At 49.7% G+C, this 25,165-nt stretch overlaps 1 protein-coding gene across 1 annotated transcript in view; it reads left to right on the top strand.

Annotated features, from left to right (window-relative positions):
* The first annotated feature begins 2,153 nt into the window (after positions 1-2,153).
* The window catches only part of KIF20B (kinesin family member 20B), a 195,013-nt gene continuing 172,001 nt past the window's right edge, over positions 2,154-25,165 (top strand). Inside the window, exons 1-5 of the mRNA XM_069753484.1 lie at positions 2,154-2,322; positions 7,517-7,692; positions 24,029-24,118; positions 24,201-24,320; positions 24,413-24,551. Of these exons, the coding sequence (XP_069609585.1) occupies positions 7,531-7,692; positions 24,029-24,118; positions 24,201-24,320; positions 24,413-24,551 (511 nt within the window). The 5' untranslated portion in view covers positions 2,154-2,322; positions 7,517-7,530. The remainder of the gene's footprint in view (positions 2,323-7,516; positions 7,693-24,028; positions 24,119-24,200; positions 24,321-24,412; positions 24,552-25,165) is intronic.

The following is a 25,165-nucleotide window of genomic DNA, read 5'->3' as shown; positions in this document are numbered from 1 at the left end:
CACTTTTCTCAAAGCTGGAATAAAATAGTGAGAAAATGGCAAAAATCTGTATTCTGGCGTAAAAACTTTGATGAATGGGAGCCATAGGTTTTTGAGGAGTGTTTTGGCGCTCCTCAACAAAAATGGCTCAAAAATTGCTCAAAAAAATGTTTGAAAGACACTTCCTATTCCTTTCTATTGTAAAAAATCTTTGGGCATTTTTATTCTGCTTTAGGTTCTGAAAAACGTTTGTTTGGCACAAAAGAAAAGTGCGCGTCACTACTATGAAGTGGCTTCTGATAAAAAAAACGCTTCAAACTAGGACTATTCATTGTCCAGTCAAAAGGTGGCAAAAACGCTTAAGGCCACGTTCACACGGTCAGTATTTTACCTCAGTATTTGTAAGCCAAGACCAGCAGTGGGACAATCAGGGGGAAAGTATACTAGAAACACGTCACCACTTCTGTATGTATCACCCCCTCCATGTATTGCTATAAGGCCGCATGCTCCGCTCCTGAGTGCCGGCGGCAGACCCGGGTATTACCATGCGAGACTCGCCCGTATTTCTCACATGTGTGATCCTGGCCTTATACTGCTGTTTCCTCCGCTCCATCTGTAGAGGTTGGAGCCTGGACAGTGATTCCTGTCTCAGCCATCAAAAGGCTAAGATGGAGGATGTGCCATAAATGTCTCCCATAGGATTAACCCTTTAAATTTGGTATTGTCAAGGTTAGAAGTTAACCTTTACCTGATCTCTGGGGGGTCTGACAGCTGGGACTCCAATGATGCTGAGAATCGGGGCTCTGATAATGTGCACTGCTCCTCCCTTCATTCTTATAGGATAGAGCTGCGCTCGGCTGATTATCGGCATTCCCACAAGAATGAAGGGAGCAGAGGTGCACGGGATCGACCACCACTCTGTTCCCACAGCCCCCGATTCTCTGGATTAGTGGGATCCCAGAGGTCAGATCCCCGGCGATAGGGACGTTATCTCCTATTCCATGGACAGCAGATAACTTTCAAACTTGGCAATATCCCTTTAAAGGGAACCTGTCACCTCCCACCCCCCCCAGGCGTTTGTAACTAAAAGAGCCACCTTGTGCAGCACTAATGCAGCATTCTGACAAGGTGGCTTTTGTAGTTCGGGTCCCTGGCACTGCTGAGAGGATCGTTTATCAAATTTGTCCTTCATACCTTGAGTTCGTCTGGGGGGGGGGGGGCAGGTCTTTCCCCCTAACACAGACGCACCACAGCCATCAGTTACTTCCTCGTGTTTACAGGGCGCCGCCTCCTCAGCGTTATTGAATTTTCCCGGCGCCTGCGCTGTGATCTTAGGCCTTGGGCATGCGTAGTTAGCGCTGCCCGTCCACTGACATCACATCACTTGATGTCTTTCTTATTGCGCCTGTGTGGACGCCAGGCCCGAGATCCTGCCCCGCAGTGTGAATAAATCAGAAGAGACTGCGGGGAGGGATCTCGGGCCTGGCGTCCACGCAGGGGCAATAAAAAAGACATCGAGTGATGTCAGTGGACGGGCAGCACTAACGGCGCATGCCCAAGGCCTAAGATCACAGCGCAGGCGCCGGGAAAATTCAATAACGCTGAGGAGGCGCCCTGTAAACATGAGGAAGTAACTGATGGCTGTGGTGCGTCTGTGTTAGGGGGGAAAGACCTTCCCCCCAGGACGAACTCAAGGTATGAGGGACAAATTTGATAAACGATTCTTTCAGCAGCGGCAGGAACAAGAACTAAAAGAGCCACCTTGTCAGAATCCAGCTTTAGTGCTGCACAAGGCGGCTCTTTTAGTTACAAATGCCTGGGGGAGGGGTTTGGGGTGACAGGTTCCCTTTAATTGTATTTTATTGATATTATGGAGAAACAAAACAACCGAGCTGGAAACTACTGGATATTGTGAACAATGCTTTAGCCTAAACCAGGAGGGATCTGCTATTTCATACGGTCGTTATTGCATCTTTTTCACAAGAACATTGCGGTGATTGTAGCCATATTGGGTTATAATGCCTCAGTTCATCAATAATTGTCCTAAAGAAATGAAGAAAATAATAAAAAAAAACATACAACAGTCCTCAACAAAATGGCGCCTGCTCAAAGACATTATTTTTCTGGTACAGACTCGCTCTAGTGGATGACCAGTCCTCAGGTTCCGTCATGGCGACAGCCTGGCCACGCCTACTCCCATCATACAGTTCAGTCAGCCGTTGCGGATTGGAGGAATTTAAAACAAGACGGCGGCTCCCGACTTGGTAACTTGTGAGTGCGGCCGGTGCTCCGGGGATGTGTAGCGCGCGGTGAGCCCGAAATCCGCGTCACCTCCTCCGTAATGTGAGTGTCGTTCTGCCGCTCCTTGTCAGTGCGGAGTTACGGCGGGCGGGCTGAGTGCACCTACCTGCCGGTATGGCCGTGGCACAGGGCTGCGGGCGGGCGGGCTGGGTGCTCCTGTCCTGCAGATATCTCCGTGGCACAGGGCTGTGGGCGGGCTGGGTGCTCCTGTCCTGCAGGTATGGCCGTGGCACAGGGCTGTGGGCGGGCTGGGTGCTCCTGTCCTGCAGATATCTCCGTGGCACAGGGCTGTGGGCGGGCTGGGTGCTCCTACCTGCAGGTATGGCCGTGGCACAGGGCTGTGGGCGGGCTGGGTGCTCCTACCTGCAGGTATGGCCGTGGCACAGGGCTGCGGGCGGGCTGGGTGCTCCTGTCCTGCAGATATCTCCGTGGCACAGGGCTGCGGGCTGGGTGCTCCTGTCCTGCAGGTATCGCCGTGGCACAGGGCTGCGGGCGGGCTGGGTGCTCCTGTCCTGCAGGTATGGCCGTGGCACAGGGCTGTGGGTGAGCTGGGTGCTCCAGTCCTGCAGGTATGGCCGTGGCACAGGGCTGCGGGCGGGCTGGGTGCTCCTGTCCTGCAGGTATCGCCTTGGCACAGGGCTGCGGGTGGGCTGGGTGCTCCAGTCCTGCAGGTATGGCCGTGGCACAGGGCTGCGGGTGGGCTGGGTGCTCCTGTCCTGCAGGTATGGCCGTGGCACAGGGCTGCGGGCGGGCTGGGTGCTCCTACCTGCAGGTATGGCCGTGGCACAGGGCTGTGGGCGGGCTGGGTGCTCCAGTCCTGCAGGTATGGCCGTGGCACAGGGCTGCGGGCGGGCTGGGTGCTCCTGTCCTGCAGATATGGCCGTGGCACAGGGCTGCGGGTGGGCTGGGTGCTCCAGTCCTGCAGGTATGGCCGTGGCACAGGGCTGTGGGCGGGCTGGGTGCTCCTACCTGCAGGTATGGCCGTGGCACAGGGCTGCGGGTGGGCTGGGTGCTCCAGTCCTGCAGGTATGGCCGTGGCACAGGGCTGTGGGCGGGCTGGGTGCTCCTGTCCTGCAGGTATGGCCGTGGCACAGGGCTGTGGGCGGGCTGGGTGCTCCTGTTCTGCAGATATCTCCGTGGCACAGGGCTGCGGGCGGGCTGGGTGCACCTACCTGCAGGTATGGCCGTGGCACAGGGCTGCGGGCGGGCTGGGTGCTCCTACCTGCAGGTATCGCCGTGGCACAGGGCTGCGGGCGGGCTGGGTGCTCCTACCTGCAGGTATGGCCGTGGCACAGGGCTGCGGGCGGGCTGGGTGCTCCTGTCCTGCAGGTATCTCTGTGGCACAGGGCTGTGGGCGGGCTGGGTGCTCCTGTCCTGCAGGTATGGCCGTGGCACAGGGCTGTGGGCGGGCTGGGTGCTCCTACCTGCAGGTATGGCCGTGGCACAGGGCTGCGGGCGGGCTGGGTGCTCCTGTCCTGCAGATATCTCCGTGGCACAGGGCTGCGGGCTGGGTGCTCCTGTCCTGCAGGTATCGCCGTGGCACAGGGCTGCGGGCGGGCTGGGTGCTCCTGTCCTGCAGGTATGGCCGTGGCACAGGGCTGTGGGTGAGCTGGGTGCTCCAGTCCTGCAGGTATGGCCGTGGCACAGGGCTGCGGGCGGGCTGGGTGCTCCTGTCCTGCAGGTATCGCCTTGGCACAGGGCTGCGGGTGGGCTGGGTGCTCCAGTCCTGCAGGTATGGCCGTGGCACAGGGCTGCGGGTGGGCTGGGTGCTCCTGTCCTGCAGGTATGGCCGTGGCACAGGGCTGCGGGCGGGCTGGGTGCTCCTACCTGCAGGTATGGCCGTGGCACAGGGCTGTGGGCGGGCTGGGTGCTCCAGTCCTGCAGGTATGGCCGTGGCACAGGGCTGCGGGCGGGCTGGGTGCTCCTGTCCTGCAGATATGGCCGTGGCACAGGGCTGCGGGTGGGCTGGGTGCTCCAGTCCTGCAGGTATGGCCGTGGCACAGGGCTGTGGGCGGGCTGGGTGCTCCTACCTGCAGGTATGGCCGTGGCACAGGGCTGCGGGTGGGCTGGGTGCTCCAGTCCTGCAGGTATGGCCGTGGCACAGGGCTGTGGGCGGGCTGGGTGCTCCTGTCCTGCAGGTATGGCCGTGGCACAGGGCTGTGGGCGGGCTGGGTGCTCCTGTTCTGCAGATATCTCCGTGGCACAGGGCTGCGGGCGGGCTGGGTGCACCTACCTGCAGGTATGGCCGTGGCACAGGGCTGCGGGCGGGCTGGGTGCTCCTACCTGCAGGTATCGCCGTGGCACAGGGCTGCGGGCGGGCTGGGTGCTCCTACCTGCAGGTATGGCCGTGGCACAGGGCTGCGGGCGGGCTGGGTGCTCCTGTCCTGCAGGTATCTCTGTGGCACAGGGCTGTGGGCGGGCTGGGTGCTCCTGTCCTGCAGGTATGGCCGTGGCACAGGGCTGCGGGTGGGCTGGGTGCTCCAGTCCTGCAGGTATGGCCGTGGCACAGGGCTGTGGGCGGGCTGGGTGCTCCTACCTGCAGGTATGGCCGTGGCACAGGGCTGCGGGTGGGCTGGGTGCTCCAGTCCTGCAGGTATGGCCGTGGCACAGGGCTGTGGGCGGGCTGGGTGCTCCTGTCCTGCAGGTATGGCCGTGGCACAGGGCTGTGGGCGGGCTGGGTGCTCCTGTTCTGCAGATATCTCCGTGGCACAGGGCTGCGGGCGGGCTGGGTGCACCTACCTGCAGGTATGGCCGTGGCACAGGGCTGCGGGCGGGCTGGGTGCTCCTACCTGCAGGTATCGCCGTGGCACAGGGCTGCGGGCGGGCTGGGTGCTCCTACCTGCAGGTATGGCCGTGGCACAGGGCTGCGGGCGGGCTGGGTGCTCCTACCTGCAGGTATCGCCGTGGCACAGGGCTGCGGGCGGGCTGGGTGCTCCTACCTGCAGGTATGGCCGTGGCACAGGGCTGCGGGCGGGCTGGGTGCTCCTGTCCTGCAGGTATCTCTGTGGCACAGGGCTGTGGGCGGGCTGGGTGCTCCTGTCCTGCAGGTATGGCCGTGGCACAGGGCTGTGGGCGGGCTGGGTGCTCCTACCTGCAGGTATGGCCGTGGCACAGGGCTGTGGGCGGGCTGGGTGCTCCTGTCCTGCAGATATCTCCGTGGCACAGGGCTGCGGGCTGGGTGCTCCTGTCCTGCAGGTATCGCCGTGGCACAGGGCTGCGGGCGGGCTGGGTGCTCCAGTCCTGCAGGTATGGCCGTGGCACAGGGCTGCGGGTGGGCTGGGTGCTCCTGTCCTGCAGGTATGGCCGTGGCACAAGGTGCGGGCGGTAATGTCTCAGGAGGCTCCGGTACCCAACCAGTCTATGGGCTCTGCAGCCCTATAGTTCATAGCAGTGACCCCCTGACCTCTGTGCGGCTACCCAGGTGCCACCATCCGTACTTCCGCCCCTGCGTAATTCGTTTCTGGGGGACTCCAGTGTTGGTCACCAGGGTCTTTTCCTGTATAATAAGATGATTAGTGGATTTAATTACAAATTAATAAAATATTGTAAATTTTATAAGTATAAAAGGGTCCTCGGCCTTATAGAATTCCTGACTTATCAGTGGGGGTCCGACTATGACCGCCTCCCCCTCCAGTCCGCTGGTAGTAGAGGCAGTGGACGGGTCAGTGCTGTGGTTTATACGGCTACTAAACAAGTACGGCCCAGGGAAGTGGACCACGAGCCAACCCTCAAACAGCTGATCCGGTGCCGATAGTCGGACCCCCGCTGGTCTAATCAAAGCTTATATACCAGGGGTACACCATTTATTCTAAACCGCTGGATGACCCCTGTATAGGGGACCTGACAGGACTGTGTGTTACTATGGAACAAGACTTTGAGAAGCCGCCAGGGGCTGTGGACTTGGATGAGTAAACCAAGGCCGGTCCCAGACGTCTGTCCCTCCAAACAAAAGAACATTGTGGTTATTGAGGTCGATGTGGCAGTGACTTGCAGGGTCGGTCCAGCTGCCAGGTCTGTGTTCTGTGGCCGGGAGCCCTGTGACCCATCTCTTACCTGCCGGCATCCCATATCATTGCAGCCTGAGGCACATGTGGCATCCTGTCCGTCTGACTAATCAAACCAGGTACGGATTTCAGGAGGTAGATGGCGGTTTTTAGGGTTTCCATCCAACGTCCACAGGTTAATCTCTGGGACCTGAGATTCAGGTTGCACCAATTCTAGTTAGAGGTAATCTCTCAGCAGGATCAGTCCAAAACCTATTTGTGTGCACGTGGCCCTTTCAAAGAGAATCCAGCAATATCTCTATTTGCCCAGTCTGTTCCTCCTTTACTGAGAGATCTGCATTTGAATAAGTATGCAAATGAGGCTGAAGAGCTATGGTGGATCTGAGGCCTCTGTCACTCCAGCTCTATTCCTCCTCCAACACTGCCTCCTGCTTGAGTGACAACCTCTGTGCTGTGTGACTTCATGCAACAGAGCTGTGAGTCGTGTAGATGGAGGCATTGAGAAAGGAATAGAGCTGGATAGGTAGTAGGTATAATAATATTGGCAAATGCCTCCAATAAAAAATGTAGTATAGTTCTTCTGATTCGCTATGTCGCTTATCCGATGTTCATGGCATTGCGGTAGCTTAGGTGTCCGTCATTATGACCACTAACAAGAACTGTCGCTATGAGTGGTTGTAGCCATGGATACCTAAGCTACTGCATTGTCCTGCACATGAGATAAGCGACAGCGAATCAGAAGAACTATGCTACATTTCTAATTGGAGATTTTTGCTATTATTTTTTATGTATGTTTTACACCTATATATTGGATAGTAACGTGCAGATGGAGTATCCTTTTAAGGGCTGATTGGTTCAAATATTCAAAGAAATGATACTCCATCCCCTTTATTTCTCTTTATCAAATAATATGTTTGAGTCCCTGCGTCTGCATGTCTCATGACTGTTCGACAACTGTTTGGTAGACAATCCCCTATATGTATTGCGGCTGTCGAACAGTTGTGAGACTTGCAAGTCCGTGACTTGGAACATATTATACGAGCACGTTGATGACACTTTGTTAGCACCCGAGCATGCTCAGATAACGCTTTATCCATGCACGTTGGCTTATCACCAGTGCTCACCCAATCCCTCCTTGTTTGTCCTGGTCCTGTCTTAACATTCTGGAAATGGGTGGAAACGGTGACTTTTTGCAATATTTATCAACCTTTTTTTTTTTTTTTTCCCTATAGTCTTTTCAGTAAAAATGAAACCATCTGAAGAGAGTCACCCCCCTCCTAGACCCTCCTATCTTGGAGAGAACATAACCTATCCAGAAAGAGATGAACCTCAACCGGTAGATGACATCAGAACCAATCTATCAGAACGCTTTTTATTAGTGGACGACTCCATATCTTGTCCTCCCCAGGTAAGGATGATGGTTACTGCGCATGCGTCCAATACAAGCAGAGTTCCAGACTTTCTGCTGAGCTCCTTTTACCACTTTGATCATGCTTGAGGATTGTCTTGTGATATGAATGGGGGTCTCCCAACATGGACCTGCACCAACATCACTGGACATCGGCTGGAACAGAAAAATTTGTTTAAAAGTTTAGTTACCTGTACCCCTTCATGCCGCGGCCCTTTTTCATTTTTGTCTTTTCGTTTTTCGCTCCTCTCTTTCCCAGAGCCATAACTTTTTTATTTTTCTGTCAATATGGCCATGTGAGGGCTTGTTTTTTGCATGCCGAGCTGACGTTTCTAATGATACCACACTTGTGAAGATATGTTCTTTTGATCGCCCGTTATTGCATTTGAATGCAATGTCCCGGCGACCAAAAAAAAACGTAATTCTGGCGTTTCAAATTTTTTTCTCGCTACACTGTTTAGCGATCAGGTGAATGCTTTTTTTTTTACTGATAGATCGGGCGATTCTGAACGCAGCGATACCAAATATGTGCAGGTTTGATTTTTTTTTTTTTTTTATTGTTATATTTTGGATGGGGCGAAAGGGGGGTGATTTAAACTTTCATATTTTTATTTTTTTTCATATTTTTATAAACATTTTTTTTTTTTACTTTTGCCATGCTTCAATAGCCTCTATGGGAGGCTAGAAGCTGGCCCCACTCGATCGGTTCAGCTACATAGCAGCGAACATCAGATCGCTGCTATGTAGCTGAATTGCAGGTGTGCTATGAGCGCCGACCACAGGGGGGCGCTCACAGCAGGCCGGCATCAGTAACCATAGAGGTCTCAAGGACCTCTATCGTTACCATCCTGACGCATCGCGGTCCCCCGATCATGTGACGGGGGTCGGCGATGTGCTCATTTCCGGCCGCGCGGCCGTTAAATGCCGCTGTCAGCGTTTGACAGCGGCATTTAACAGGTTAATAGCTGCCGGTGAATCGCGATTTCACCCGCCGCTATTGCGCGCACATGTCAGCTGTAGAAAACAGCTGACATGTCGCGACTTTGATGTGGGCTCACCGCCGGAGCCCACATCAAAGGGGGAGACACCACATGTGCAGTAATAGTACTGCTCATGTCTTGAAGGGGTTAAATGTAAACTGACCCGCAGGGCTGTGGAGTCAGTAAGCCAAACCTCCGACTCCTCAACTTCCATGTCACCAACTCCACCAAAATGGGCTCTGACTCCACAGCCCTGCTGACGGGTCCCCCCCCCTGCCCTCCAACCCACCATCATTTCTGTATTTTGGTTAAGTACCCTTCCTAACCAGCGCTTTATACTGTTTATCAAGCCATGCGCATGCACAAGACTTGCACAGAGCTGGGGATGACACCATCACTTGGAAGTCATGTTATCGCACCACAGGGGTATGATGGCTGACAAGTCTGGGGAATACAACTCCCCATCGACTAGTGAAAGGGAACCTGTCACCCCCAAAATCGAGGGTGAGGTAACCCTACTGTCATCAGGGGCTTATCTACAGCATTCTGTAATGCTGTAGATAAGCCTCCGATGTAACCTGAAAGATGAGAAAAAGAGGTTAGATTAGGCTACTTTCACACTTCCGACGTACCGACGGACGTTGTGCTAAATGTAGCACAACGTGGGCAGCGGATGCAGTTTTACAACGCATCTGCTGCCCATTGTGATCGGGGAGGAGGGGGCGAAGCTTCGGCCGCGCATGCACGGTCGAAAATGGCGGACACGTCGCACAAAAAAAGTTACATTCAACGTTTTTTTTTTGTGCCGACGGTCCGCCAAAACACGACGGATGCGACGTGTCGCAATGTGTCGCTAATGCGAGTCTATGGAGAAAAAATGCTTCCTGCAAAGTTGCCCGCAGGATGCGTTTTTTTCTCCAAAACGACGCATTGCGACGTAGCCCAAACGACGCAAGTGTGAAAGTAGCCTTATACTCACCCAGGAGCGGTCCGGAACGCGACACCTATCTGATCGGACCGCCCCCTCCAGGTGAGTATGATCTAACCTCTTTTTCTCATCTTTCAGGATACATCGGGGGCTTATCTACAGGATACAGCGGTGGGCTTAGCTCATCTTGGATTTTGAGGTGACAGGTTCCCTTTTAAAGGATTTAATTATCATTGAAAAAGCAAACTTTCTAAACTTTTTTTTTTTAGACATGTATACATGTGCTCATCACTATTTAGGGAAGGTATTCAGCAACAAATACCCAAATGCTGGAGGGCATAGAGGACCTGTCGGGTTCCCTATTATAAGATGGTTATTAGGGACGAGCGAATAGCTTTGGATAACTCCTTATCCGAATAGCTGCATCGGTACCTTGGATACCTGTAGCGCTCCTGATAATCAGCTGTCCGGCGTCACGGCTGTGAGAGGAGTTATCCGACGCTATTCGCTCATCCCTGGTGGTTATCAAGTGCTGCTGTTACTACCACCTCCTCATCCGCTTTTGATTCGTTTCACACCTCATCAGCAAAGCAGTCCTTTCTGTTCTCTGACATGGTGTCACTGCAGCATCATGTTGATTGGCAGCCGGCTCCCCACAGTTAGGCAGCAGGGAGCCGTATGTCAATCAGCATAACATCAGCAGAGACGCCCTGTCCAGAGCAGAGTGATGGAAAAGACTCTGTCAACATGGAAGCATTGTAATCGCTGGTAGGAGCAGTCTGTGACCCCCTCAGCCAGTGGAGATGATATATTCCTGTGTAAGAATCTGACAGGGAGAAGGACTTGGGGATCCTAGTTAATTATAAACTTACCTGGAGCAGCCAGTGCCGGGCAGCAGCTGCCAAGGCAAACAGGATCATGGGGTGCATTAAAAGAGGTCTGGATACACCTGATGAGAGCATTATACTGCTTCTGTACAAATCCCTAGTTAGACCGCACATGGAGTACTGTGTCCAGTTTTGGGCACCGGTGCTCAGGAAGGATATAATGGAACTAGAGAGAGTACAAAGGAGGGCAACAAAATTAATAAAGGGGATGGGAGAACTACAATACCCAGATAGATTAGCGAAATTAGGATTATTTAGTCTAGAAAAAAAAAGACGACTGAGGGGCGATCTAATAACCATGTATAAGTATATAAGGGGACAATACAAATTTATTCAGTCGTCCATGACAGCACTACGGAGAGAGGGGATCCGCCCTTCAGGAACAGGAAACCTACAAATACATAAGGGCGGCACCTCTCCCACGCATCAGTTGGTTTCCTGTTCCTGGAGGACAGGATTCCCTACAGATTTTCTTCAGTTTCTCCTATCAAGCACCCAGGCCGGCTGTCCGACCCAGGTAGCGAGGGGGTCTCCTACCTCGGGCAGTGCGGGTCCCTGGAAGCGCCACGGTGGGTCCGGGTAGGGCTCCACGTTAGTGAGCGGTGCAGAGGAGGCTGTCTTTGGGGTCAGAAGGTGAGTATGTCCCCCCACTCCCTTCCCGCGGGGGAAGGCTACATATAGCTAACTAAGATTGCTGCAGAGCTGCTTATGGCCATCTGCAGCTATGGAGGTGCCAGAAGCTGCCGTTGGTCTGCTAGTGCAGGAGCAGGACAGATCCTCGGAGACCCTTGCAAACCCCCAGCAGAAGACCCGCGGACGCAGTAATCAGGCCAGTCGCAGATCAAAACAGGAGGATCTGGACCGACCCCCCCCCCCCCCCCCCAGTGATCCGGTACCTACCGCTACTGCCTGGGTAAGAGATCTTCATGAATGTACCCTGATGCAGTCTTTTCCTATGTTTATTTCCGTAGGGGAAAAAAAGCGTTGGTAAATCAAAAAACAAGGAGTGCGCGCTATGCGCTTGCCCTTTGCCAGACGCCTACCCTAAAAGACTTTGTCAGTCGTGTGTGCGGCAGACGGTAGGAAATAGTTGAATAGGATACTATATAGCGGTAGCACCGGATAAGTGACATAGCCTTTTCTCCGCTCCCATAGGTGGCGGAGGAGTCTCCCGATTTCACTTCAAATCTTAGGGAGATTATCAGGAAGGAGGTGAAGGATTCCCTGAAATGCCTATCCCGGGCAGAGCCTTCCAAGAGAAGAAGGGAGCCTAGCGCCTCAAATTCGGGTTCGTCTGTTGGCCCAAGTAGGGAGAATGATTCAGACGCCTCTGTCTCCTCAGCGTCCTCTTCGGAAGAAGAGTCTAATCGTTTCTGTTTCCCGTTGGACCAAATGGACAAACTAATTAAATCAGTTAGATCCACCATGGGGGTGGCGGACGAAAGGCCAGAGCGTTCAACACAGGACCTAATGTTTGGCGGTCTAGACCCTAAAAAACGAAGGTCTTTTCCACTTAATGACAAGGTGCAGAACCTCATCAAACGAGAATGGAAGAAGCCGGAGAAAAAAAGGCTCTTTTCCACCGGCCTTTAAACGAAGATACCCCTTTGAGGACCCCATGGTGAACACCTGGGATAAGGCGCCAAAATTAGACGCGGCAGTGTCTAAGGCATCTAAGAAATCATCTATCCCCTTTGATGACATGGCTTCCCTAAAAGATCCTCTAGATAAAAAGGCTGACTCGTTCCTGAAAGGGACTTGGGAAATGTCGGCTGGTGCCTTGAGACCTGCTGTGGCTGCGACATGCGCAGCTAGATCGATGATGGTCTGGCTGGATCAGCTAGGGTCTAAATTAGAAGAAGGTGTTTCCAGAGATTCCATGTTGAAATTCCTGCCAACAATCCAAAATGCCGCTGCCTTTCTCGCAGACGCTTCTGCGGATTCGGCAAGAATGGCGGCTAGAGCGGCAGGATTATCAAACGCAGCACGCAGGGCCCTATGGCTGAAATGTTGGCCGGGTGACCTTCAATCCAGATCCCGTCTGTGCTCTATCCCATGCGAAGGGGAATACCTGTTTGGGCCAGTCCTAGATGAGCTACTAGAGAAAGCCGGAGATGAAAAGAAGAAGTTTCCTAATCTTGCAACTACTTCTTAGGCTATGTTCACACTTTGCAGATTCCACTGCGGATTTTTCCGCAGCAGAATTCCAAAATCCGCAGTGAAAACCGCAGCGCGTTTTCACTGCGGATTTATCGCGGTTTTTACTGCGTTTTCTTCTGCGGATTTTCAACTGCAGTTTTCTATTGGAGCAGCTGAAAATCCGCAGAAAAGAAGTGACATGCTGCGGAATGTAATCCGCAGCGTTTCCGCGCGGATTTTTCTGCAGCATGTGCACAGCGTTTTTTGTTTCCCATAGGTTTACATTGAAATGTAAACTCATGGGAAACTGCTGCGGATCCGCAGCGGTCAAATCCGCTGCGGATCCGCAGCAAAATCCGCAAAGTGTGAATATAGCCTTACAGGCGCCCCTTCGCAGGGAAAAGATTCTTTCGGAAGAGACCGGCCAGAGATCAGAGCAGATGGGATGAAAAAAAGGAGAGGTACTGGGTTCATGTTTGGTGGAGGACGTCAGGAGCCACCCCGTGAAATCAAAAAACCACCCCAATGACTAGTCGCCCCGGTGGGAGGTAGACTATCTGCCTTCTACCCGGCCTGGTCCAAGATCTCCAGTAGTGATTGGATTTTGGGGTTGATGGCTACGGGTCTGCGGCTAGAATTCTCCTCTATCCCTCAGAACTTCTTCAGAATCACCCCTCTCAGATCCTCTCCAGCAGAACAGGCGGCCCTGGAAGCGGAAGTTCGCGATCTGCTCAATAAAAATGTCCTATCTGAGGTTCCGGAAGGAGAACAGGGTAGTGGATTCTACTCTCCTCTATTCCTGATAAGTAAACCAGACGGCTCCTTCAGAACAATCATTAACCTTAGAGCACTGAATAATTTTCTGACCGTTCAACCATTTAAAATGGAAACTATAAACACCGCAATAAAGCTGCTGTTTAAAAACTGCTTTATGGTAGTATTGGATTTGAAGGACGCCTATTACCATATCCCTATTTATGCAGGTCACCAACGATACCTGAGGGTGGCGGTACGGTTGGATGGGGTAATAACACACTTCCAGTATAGGGCCTTTCCCTTTGGGATTTCGGTCGCCCCTCGGGTATTTACCAAGGTAATGGCGGAAGTTATGGCACACCTGCATGAATCCAACATTCTGATAATCCCCTACCTGGACGATCTCCTTATTGTAGGTAAAACGGCGGATCACTGTCTGGAGCAGTTACATAAAGTGATGTCGGCTCTAGAGCGTCTGGGGTGGATGCTAAACGTTAAAAAATCTCGGTTACAGCCCATGACGGTGCAGCGATTTTTAGGCCTGACCCTGGATTCCCAGGTTCAGGAATGCCGTTTGCCTCAAGAAAAAATTAATCGCCTGCACCTTCAGGTGCTGAGTGCCTCAAAGAACCCCATCATGTCCCTACGAAGAGCCATGTCTCTGTTAGGCTCTCTCTCGTCCTGTATTCCAGCGGTCCGATGGGCTCAGTATCATACGAGGATACTTCAGGGCGAGGTGCTGTTGCATCAAAAAAGGTTGGGGGGTGTCTAGAAAGTCTGCTGATCCTATCCCAAGACGCTATTGTATCCCTCGGTTGGTGGTTGGACCAAGAGAATCTGTCCACAGGGGTCCCCTGGGAATATAATATAACTCGCGTTGTCACCTCGGACGCTAGCCCTTCTGGGTGGGGGGCTCACATGGGGGATACATTGGTCCAGGGGCTGCGGGATTGTAATCAGATGGAGATGTCTTCCAATCTAAAGGAGTTAACGGCTGTGGAACAGGCGGTTAAAACACTCCTTGTCTGTCTACAGGGCCACCACGTGCGGGTATTCTCGGACAATCGAGTCACCGTGGCATACATAAATCACCAAGGCGGGACTCGTTCCAGATCCCTGATGTGTGTAGCAGATCGTCTGTTTCATCTAGCAGAGCAACCTCTTCTCTCGTTGACGGCTCTACACATAAAAGGGGCAGAAAACACTACGGCGGATTTCTTAAGTCGCAACACTTTGAGGCAGGGAGAGTGGTCCCTGAACGGCACCATCTTCGACCTTATTGTGGAAAGGTGGGGACAACCAGAGGTAGACCTGTTTGCCACAAAAGAAAACAGGAAAGTGGCACAATTCTGCTCTCTGAACCCCAGAGAAAATCCCCTGGCAGTAGACGCCCTCCTCATAGACTGGAACTTCAGGCTAGCCTACGCCTTTCCTCCCCTGTCTCTACTTCCTCTGGTGGTGAGGAAAATCAGGAAGGACAAAGCCACAGTAATATTAATTGCCCCCTTCTGGCCCAGAAGGACGTGGTTTCCATGCCTGAGGGCTATGTCGATGTCCGATCCATGGGTCTTGCCAGACATTCCGGATCTCCTATCCCACGGCCCAGTCTACCATCCTCGAGCGGTTGGCCTTCATCTGACGGCGTGGATTTTGAGCGGGCGCTACTAAAAGATAGGGGGTTCTCGCCGGCCCTCATTAACACGCTGCTGAAAAGCAGGAAAATGATAACCACAAAAATCTATGTCAGAATCTGGAAGAGATTTCTTCAGAACTCGGGGGCAACAGCTGGACAGTCAATACCGATTGTCCAGATCTTGGAATTCTTACAAAGGGGGTTAGATATGGGGTTATCCCCAAATACTCTTAAAGTGCAGGTGTCAGCCTTAGGGGCCCTCTTTGGCTGCAACATTGCTGAGAATCACTGGGTCAGCAGATTCATCAGGGCAACAAAACGGTCTAGGCCAATTGTGAAGAATAGAGTCATGCCTTGGGACCTGAACCTAGTCCTCTCAGCCATGACAGAGGCCCCATTTGAGCCAATTACTTCAGCCTCTATTAAAAATCTATCCCTTAAAGTAGCCTTCCTGGTAGCCCTAACATCGGCACGTAGGATAGGTGACATACAAGCATTATCCAGGGTTCCCCCTTACATGCAGCTTAGGGATGATAGAGTGATACTATCCCCTGATCCAGCATATCTCCCTAAAGTAGTGTCCAGATTCCACAGAACACAGGAAATAGTTCTTCCATCTTTCCTCCCCAATCCTACTAACGATAAGGAAAGGAAGTTACACACTTTAGATGTAAGAAGATGTATCCTGGAGTATCTAGCGGTAACTGATCCCTGGAAGTTAGATAATGCCCTATTCGTGTCCTATCAGGGTAGTAGGAAAGGGCATAGAGCATCGAAGTCTACTCTAGCTAGATGGATCAGGGAGGCTCTCGCTGGCTTATATCTCAAAGGGCAAGCCGGCGCCTGAAGGTCTTAAAGCGCATTTCACTAGAGCTATGGCGGCTTCGTGGGCGGAAAGATTGGAGGTGTCGATCGACCAGATTTGTAAGGCTGCTACTTGGTCTTCTCCAAACACTTTCTATAACCATTATAGATTGAACTTGGGTGCCTCCTCTGACCTCTCTTTTGGGGTAAGGGTGCTGCAAGCTGTAGTCCCTCCCTAGTTAGTTACTCTCTGTAATTCTCTCCGTAGTGCTGTCATGGACGACCGAATAAAGTCTTAGTTACTCACCGGTTAAAGGTGTTTTTCGGAGTCCATGACAGCACCTGTACATACCCTCCCATCTTCTTAAGTTCTGGGTGTACACCTCTTCCTTTATTTATATATAATTCACGGGTAGTGAATAGTTAATATTGTATTATTGTTTATTGTGTATGCTATTAACCTTGGTGGTCCTCTTGTGCTCTGTAAACCAACTGATGCGTGGGGAGAGGTGCCGCCCTTATGTATCTGTAGGTTTCCTGTTCCTGAAGGGCGGATCCCCTCTCTCCGTAGTGCTGTCATGGACTCCGAAAAACACCGTTAACCGGTGAGTAACTAAGACTATCAGGCTGAGGATTTGTTTATACCAAGGAAGGTGACGGGCACAAGGGGGCATTCTTTGCGTCTGGAGGAGAGAAGGTTTTTCCACCAACATAGAAGAGGATTCTTTACTGTTAGGGCAGTGAGAATCTGGAATTGCTTGCCTGAGGAGGTGGTGATGGCGAACTCAGTCGAGGGGTTCAAGAGAGGCCTGTATGTCTTCCTGGAGCAGAACAATATTGTATCATACAATTATTAGGTTCTGTAGAAGGACGTAAATATGGGGGTTTATTATGATGGAATATAGGCTGAACTGGATGGACAAATGTCTTTTTTCGGCCTTACTAACTAACTAAGACTATGGGGCAAGTCATCAGACTGTTTACATCAGAAAACACTGAAAAGTTGCAGCATTTTTGCATAATGCAAAATTGAGCAAAAAAAATGTTGTAACTTGACGTTTTGATGCCAGTCTTGGCTTTTTCCAAAGTGGACTAGCTGGTTTTTAATGAAAGGACACCATTCTTGGCTAAGATGGTGCTGTCATGGGAGTTCAAACAGAGGAAGCAGGTCACTGAAACTGTGAGCTTTTTATTGAAATGGTAGAGGCAGGCACAGTGACCGGGAGGAGAAGACGCTGTGCACAGTCCGGCTTCTGTGCACTAAAATCTAATTAGCAGACACTTTAACCCCTTAGCGACCGCCGATACGCCTTTTAACGGCGGTCGCTAAGGGTACTTAAACCACAGCGCCGTTAATTAACGGCGCTGTGGAAAAAGTCCATAGCGCCCCCCAGAGGCCGATTTTCTCCGGGGTCTCGGCTGCCGAGGGTAGCCGAGACCCCAGAGAACATGATTCGGGGGTTTTTTAACCCACCCCGCATTTGCGATCGCCGGTAATTAACCGTTTACCGGCGATCGCAAAAAAAAAAAAAAAAAAAAAACGCGATCTCTTTTTAATTTCTCTGTCCTCCGATGTGATCGCACATCGGAGGACAGAGAAAAGGGGTCCCAGGTGGCCCCCCAATACTCACCTAGCTCCCCCGATGCTCCTCGTGTCTCCCGGTGGGCGCCGCCTTCTTCAAAATGGCGGGCGCATGCGCAGTGCGCCCGCCGGCCGGCACCGGGAGAATCTTTGGGGTCTCGGCTGCCGGGGGTAGCCGAGACCCCAAAGAGCATGATCGGGGTCGGTATTACCGACCCCTGTTTTGCGATCGCCGGTAATTAACTGTTTACCGGCGACCGCAAAAAAAAAAGAAAAAAAAAAAAAAAAAGTAAAGTGTAATTCTCTGTCCTCTGATGTGATCGCACATCAGAGGACAGAGAAATAGGTGGATTCGGGGACCCTAGCATACTCACCTAGGTCCCTGGATCCTCTTGCTGCTCCTCCTGGCCGCCGGCAGAAGAACATGGCGGACGCATGCCCAGTGCGCCCGCCATCTGTCTCCATCTGCCGGCCGGCAGGAGAACAGCAGTTGGGGCTAAAATTAGGGGTAGGGTTAGGGGTAGGGTTAGGGTTGGGGCTAAATTTAGGGATAGGGTTGGGGCTAAATTTAGGGTTAGGCTTCTTTCACACTTACGTCGGTACGGGGCCGTCGCAATGCGTCGGCCCGACATACCGACGCACGTTGTGAAAATTGTGCACAACGTGGGCAGCAGCTGTAGTTTTTCAACGCATCCGCTGCCCAATCTATGTCCTGGGGAGGAGGGGGCGGAGTTACGGCCACGCATGCGCGGTCAGAAATGGCGGATGCGACGTACAAAAAAACGCTTCATTGAACGTTTTTTTGTGCCGACGCTCCGCCAAAACACAACTGATCCAGTGCACGACGGACGCGACGTGTGGCCATCCGTCACGATCCGTCGGCAATACAAGTCTATGGGCAAAAAACGCATCCTGCGGGCACATTAGCAGGATCCGTTTCTTGTCCAAAACGACAGATTGTGACGGAATGCCAAACGACGCAAGTGTGAAAGTAGCCTTAGGGCTAGGGTTGGGGCTAAAGTTAGGGTTAGAGCTGGGATTAGGGTTAGGGTTTGGATTAGGGTTGGTATTAGGGTTAGGGTTGGCATTAGGGTTACGCTTGGGATTAGGGTTAGGTTTGGGATTAGGGTTAAGGTTAGGGTTGTGATTAGGGGTGTATTGGGATTAGGGTTAGGTTTGAGATTAGGATTAGGGGTGTATTGGATTTAGGGTTTTGATTAGGGTTATGGTTAGGGTTGACATTAGGGTTGTTTTGGGGTAAGGGTTGTGATTATGGTTAGGGTTAGTGATTAGGATTATGGATCAGGTTGGGATTAGGGTTAAGGGGTGTGTTGGGGTAAGGGTTGGAGCTAGAATTGGGGGGTTTCCACTGTTTAGGTACATCAGGGGGTCTCCAAACACGACAGCCAATTTTGCGCTCAAAAAGTCAAATGGTGCTCCCTCCCTTCTAAGTTCTGCGGTGCGCCCTAACAGTGGTTTACCCCCACATATGGGGTATTGGCGTATTCAGGAGAAATTGCATAACAAAATTTATGGTTACATTTCTGTTTTTACACTTGTGAAAATAAAAAAAATGGTTCTGAATTAAGATGTTTGCAAAAAAAAGTTAAATGTTCATTTTTTCCTTCCACATTGTTTCAGTTCCTGTGAAGCACGTAAAGGGTTAATAAACTTCTTAAATGTGGTTTTGAGAACCTTGAGGGGTGCAGTTTTTAGAATGGTGTCACACTTCATTATTTTCTATCATATAGACCCCTCAAAATGACTTCAAATGTGATGTGGTCCGTAAAAAAAAATGGTGTTGTAAAAATGAGAAATTGCTGGTCAACTTTTAACCCTTATAACTCCCTAACAAAAAAAAATTTTGTTTCCAAAATTGTGCTGATGTAAAGTAGACATGTGGGAAATGTTATTTATTAACTATTTTTCGTGACATATCTCTCTGATTTAAGGGCATAAAAATACAAAGTTTGAAAATTGCAAAATTTTAAAAATTTTCGCCATATTTCCGTTTTTTTCATAAATAATCGCAAGTAGTATCGAAGAAATGTTACCACTAACATGAAGTACAATATGTCACGAAAAAACAATCTCAGAATCAGCGGGATCCGTTGAAGCGTTCCTGAGTTATAACCTCATAAAGTGACAGTGGTCAGAATTGCAATAATTGGCCTGGTCATTAAGTACCAAATTGGCTCTGTCACTAAGGGGTTAAATCGTGATTGCAAAAGAACAAAGTGCATTTCTTCACCAGGCGATCATGTGACTGCAAGCATGTGATTTACATACAGGAGCTTCTCATAAAATTAGAATATTATCAAAAAGTTAATTTCAGTTCTTCAAAACAAAAAAGTGAAACTTACATATTATATATTCCTAACAGAGTGATCTACGGTATTTCAAGTGTTTATTTCTGTTAGGCTATGTGCACACGTCCGGAATCTTTGCAGAAACTTCCTGACTCAAACCGGACTTTTTCCGCAAGAAATCTTCATGCGTGTTTTGGTGGTTGTTGGTTTTTTTTTTTTTTGGTGGATTTTTCCACAGCTTCCCCAATGCAATATATAGCGGCAAAAACGCGAAAAATCCGCAAAATTGATGAACATGCTGCTTTTTTTTTTTGCGGAAAAAATGCATCATGTGCACAAATATTGCGGATTGCATTCTATTAATAGGATGCTTAATGGATGCGGTTTTTTTTTCCCGCAGGTTTTTAGTGAAAAATCCGGAATGTGTGCACACAGCCTTAACCCCTTCATGACCTTGGGATTTTTCGTCTTTCCGTGTTCGTTTTTCACTCCTCTCCTTCCCAGAGCCATAACTTTTTTATTTTTCCGTCAATTTGGCCATGTGAGGGCTTATTTTTTGCGGGACGAGTTGTAATTTTGAACGACATCATTGGTTTTAGCATGTCGTGTACTAGAAAACGGGAAAAAAATTTCAAGTGCGGTGAAATTGCAAAAAAAAGTGCAATCCCACACTTTTTGTGTTTGGCTTTGTTGCTAGATCCACTAAATGCTAAAACTGACCTGCCATTATGATTCTCCAGGTCAGTACGAGTTCATAGACACCTAACATGACTACGTTATTTTTTACCTAAGTGGTGAAAAAAAATTTCACAATTTGCTTAAAAAAAAAAAAAATTGCGCCATTTTCCGATACTCGTAGCGTCTCCATTTTTCGTGATCTGGGGTCGGGTGAGGGCTTATTTTTTGCGTGCCGAGATGACGTTTTTAATGATAGCATTTTGGTGCAGATACGTTCTTTTGATCGCCTGTTATTGCATTTTAATGCAATGTCGCAGCGACCAAAAAAACGTAATTCTGGCGCTTCGAATTTTTTTTCTCGCTACGCTGTTTAGCGATCAGGTTAATGCTTTTTTTTTAGTTGATCGGACGATTCTGAGCGCGGCGATGCCAAATATGCGTAGATTTGATATTTTTTTTCATTGATTTATTTTGATTGGGGCGAAAGGGGGGTGATTTTAAACTTTTTTTATATTTTTTTTTTTTTTTTTTTTTTTTCACATTTTTTAACTTTTTTTTTTTTTTTTTTTTTACTTTTGCCATGCTTCAATAGCCTCCATGGGAGGCTAGAAGCAGGCACAGCACGATCTCCTCTGCTACATAGCAGCGATCTGCTGTTCACTATGTATGGTTACAATTCTGAAGCATCGCTGACGCCCGATCATGTGACGGGGGTCGGCGATGACGTCATTTCCGGCCGCCCGGCTGGAAGCGGTAGTTAAATGCCGCTGTCTGCGTTTGACAGCGGCATTTAACTAGTTAGTAGGCGCGGGCAGATCGCGATTCTGCTCGCGCCTATTACGGGCACATGTCAGCTGTTCAAAACAGCTGACATGTCCCGGCTTTGATGCGGGCTCACCGCCGGAGCCCGCATCAAAGCAGGGGATCTGACCTCGGACGTACTATCCCATCCGAGGTCAGAAAGGGGTTAATGTTGATCACTATGGCTTACAGCCAATGAAAATCCAAAAGTCATTATCTCAGTAAATTAGAATGCTTCATAACACCAGCTTGCAAAATGCTATTAAAATCCAAAATGTTGGCCTACTGAAATGTATGTCTACGCAATACTTGGTCGGGGCTCCTTTTGCATCAATTACTGCATCAATGCGTGTGGCATGGAGACGATCAGCCTGTGGCGCTGCTGAGGTGTTATGGAAGCCCAGGTTGCTTTGATAGCAGCCTTCAGCTCGTCTGCATTGTTGGGTCTGGTGTCTCTCATCTTCCTCTTTCCAATACCTCAGATTCTCTATGGGGTTAAGGTCAGGCGAGTTTGCTGCCAATCAAGCACAGTGATACTGGTGTTTTTAAACCAGGTATTGGTATTTTTGACAGTGTGAACAGGTGCCAAGTCCTGCTGGAGAATGAAATTTTCATCTCCAAAAAGCTTGTCGGCAGAGGGAAGCATGAAGTGTTCTACAATGTCCTGGTAGACGGCTGCGCTGACTTTGGTCTTGATAAAACACAGTGGACCTACACCAGCAGATGACATGGCTCCCCAAACCATCACTGATTGTGGGAACTTCACACTAGACCTCAAGCAGCTTGGATTTTGGCCTCTTCACTCTTCCTCCAGACTCTGGGACTCTGATTTCCAAATGAAATGCAAAATTTACTTTCATATGAAAACGCCTTGGACCACTGAGTAACAGTAAAGGTACCGTCACACTAGACGATATTGTTAACGATATCGTTGCTTTTTGTGACGTAGCAACGATATTGTTAATGAAATCGTTGTGTGGCAGCAACCAACGATCAGGCCCCTGCTGGGAGATCGTTGGTCGCTGAATAAAGTCCAGAACTTTATTTCGTCGCTGGACTCCTGCTGACATCGCTGGATCGGCGTGTGTGACACCGATCCAGCGATGTCTTCACAGGTAACCAGGGTAAACATCGGGTAACTAAGCGCAGGGCCGTGCTTAGTAACCCGATGTTTACCCTGGTTACCATCCTAAAAGTAAAAAAAACCAAACACTGCATACTTACCTACAGCTGTCTGTCCTCCAGCGCTGTGCTCTGCTCTCCTCCTGCTCTGGCTGTGAGCGTCGGTCAGCCGGAAAGCAGAGCGGTGACGTCACCGCTCTGCTTTCCGGCCGCTGTGCTCACACAGACAGTACAGGAGGAGTGCAGAGCACAGCGCTGGAGGACAGACGGCTGTAGGTAAGTATGTAGTGTTTGGTTTTTTTTACTTTTAGGATGGTAACCAGGGTAAACATCGGGTTACTAAGCGCGGCCCTGCGCTTAGTTACCCGATGTTTACCCTGGTTACCAGTGAAGACATCGCTGGATCGGTGTTTACCCTGGTTACCGGCATCGTTGGTCGCTGGAGAGAGGTCTGTGTGACAGCTCTCCAGCGACCAAACAGCGACGCTGCAGCGATCCGGATCGTTGTCGGTATCGCTGCAGCGTCGCTAAGTGTGACGGTACCTTAAGGCTGGCGTCACACTAGAGTTTTGGCAGCTGCTCTCTTAATCCAATGAAATTGTCTGGCAGAAACCTTCCTCATTATGCCTTTATCAGCACGAACACGTCTGTGCTCAGATTCAGCCACAAATCTCTTAACAGTACAATGATAACTCTTAGTTTTAGGGAAATATCTAATGTTTTCATCCCTTGACCAAGGCATTGCACTATTTGATGCTTTTTATCATATGTGTTTAAGATTGATTTCAGTGATCCATTGAGCCCTGAGACACAATGGGAAAGAAAAAGGTGTGTGGAGAATATATATATATATATCTGCATTTTTTTTTTTTTCTTTTCTATCTACACACACCACACACCCACACACACACTTGAGCCCATGGATCCATTCTATGTCCATTTTGCAAGCCAGCGAGAAAATCTTGCTGTACGGATGCCATTCGGAGGTTTACATGCGCAAAATACGCAGCCACACCCTGCCTACGGATTACATACGGATCATTGTTTTGGGATAATTTCTGCATATTACGCCTGTAAAAAAAAAAAACGGACCATATTTCCCTACGCTAAGTGTGACCCCAGCCTAACACTACTGAAACAGTCTAAGGGTAGAGTCATACTGCTGTATTTCTCGTGTGATGATCGCATCTAACTGCATGAACTGGCCGGCACCTCTCCTGACCCGAGCATGACCACAAGATGGGTTACTATGCAGCTGTCAATCTCAGGTCAGGAGAGCCGACAGCCAGTACAAGTTTTACGATGCGATTCTCGCATGAGAAATACGTCAGTCTCTTTGCCTTAAGGGAGGGATCTTTTTAAACCCTTAGGAAGCCTTTGCAGGTGTTTTATGTTAATTATTCTAATCTATTGAGATAATGACTTTTGGGTTTTCATTGGCTGTAAGCCATAATCATCAACATTAACAGAAATGCTTGAAATAGATCACTCTGTTTGGAATGACTCTATATGAGTTTCACTTTTTGTATTGAATAACTGAAATTAACTTGTTGATATTCTAATTTTATGAGAAGCTCCTGTAGTTGTGCCTCAGAATCGGTTTCCCAGTGTATGGTCCATTACGCAGCATATGCCAGTCTATTCTAGGAGGATATATGGTAATGAAGAGTTAAGAACAGCAGTTAATATATTTCTTTTTTTTTTTTTTTAATACTAGAAAAGCTCATTAGATGCTAAAGAGCCTATGCATGTTTATCTTCGTGTGAGACCTTTTACCGGACCTGAGATTGAGCAGAGGGAGTCCCAGGTGAGTGTCACACGGCTGTAGGTGACCCGTCTCTGTTATTGTAGTTTTCTAATATTGTTGTGATTTTTTTTTTTTTCCCTAGGATTGTGTCAGTATTCCTGACCCCTGTAGTGTGCTGGTGAAGGCTCCTCTTAGTTCCCAGGCTTGCCGGCTGAGTGATAAAAGCAGTGGTTCGATGGCCCAGAAGTTCACCTTTACCCATGTAAGAACCATTCTCCTGATGAACAAATAATTGATGTATTCTAAAACCGTGTTGTGGTTGCTTTAAAATGGTTGTTGTATCCTCTAAAACAGGTGTTTGGTCCCGAAACGACTCAAAGTCAGTTTTTTGAGGGCACTTTAAAGAAACAAGTAATTGATTTTATGAAAGGACAGAGTCGTCTGATCTTTACATACGGCGTCACTAATGCAGGCAAAACCTTTACATTCCAAGGTAAGCGCCATGGCACAGCAATGCTCTTTATATGTTAGTAATTACAGTCCATTGTTGAGACACCATGTAACAGGGTTAGTTAAAAAAAAAAAAAAAAAGTTTTTATCTAGTCATTGGATAGGGAAAAGCTTTCTTATTGTTGAGGGTACAACAACTGGTATCTTAAATAAACCAGAGATTGAGGCTCTCGGACTCCCGAGAATAGGGGTCTGCAGATTTTTCCTGAAGATATCAGAGATGTGCATGCTCGGCGTCAGACAATGAATGGGGCAATCGGATTGCCGTAAATAGCCGAGTGCTGCACTCGTCAGTCTCGTAGACCATTTCTAGAGCAGAAGCCCAGCATGCACACCTCTGTGCCATTTAGGACGAAGCAGCAGAGCCTGTTTCATGGGGTTCGAGAGCCCTGATTTCAGTATTTCTTGGAGTCTGACCTCTATAAATAAGCGATAACTTTTTTGTTTTTGAGTAACACTTTAAGGCTATGTGCACACGTTGCAGAATTGCTGCGGAAATTTCTGCGCAACTCCTGCCGCGGGTATATCGCATGTGGAACTGGCATGCGTATTCTCGCTTAACACTGGTGTTTTACAAGCGTAATTAGCTGGCAGAAT

Source organism: Ranitomeya imitator, chromosome 2 (genome assembly GCF_032444005.1).
Source record: "Ranitomeya imitator isolate aRanImi1 chromosome 2, aRanImi1.pri, whole genome shotgun sequence".
NCBI lineage: Eukaryota > Metazoa > Chordata > Amphibia > Anura > Dendrobatidae > Ranitomeya > Ranitomeya imitator.
The sequence above is the reverse complement of the archived record's forward strand: the minus strand, read 5'-3'. Positions and strand labels throughout refer to the sequence as shown.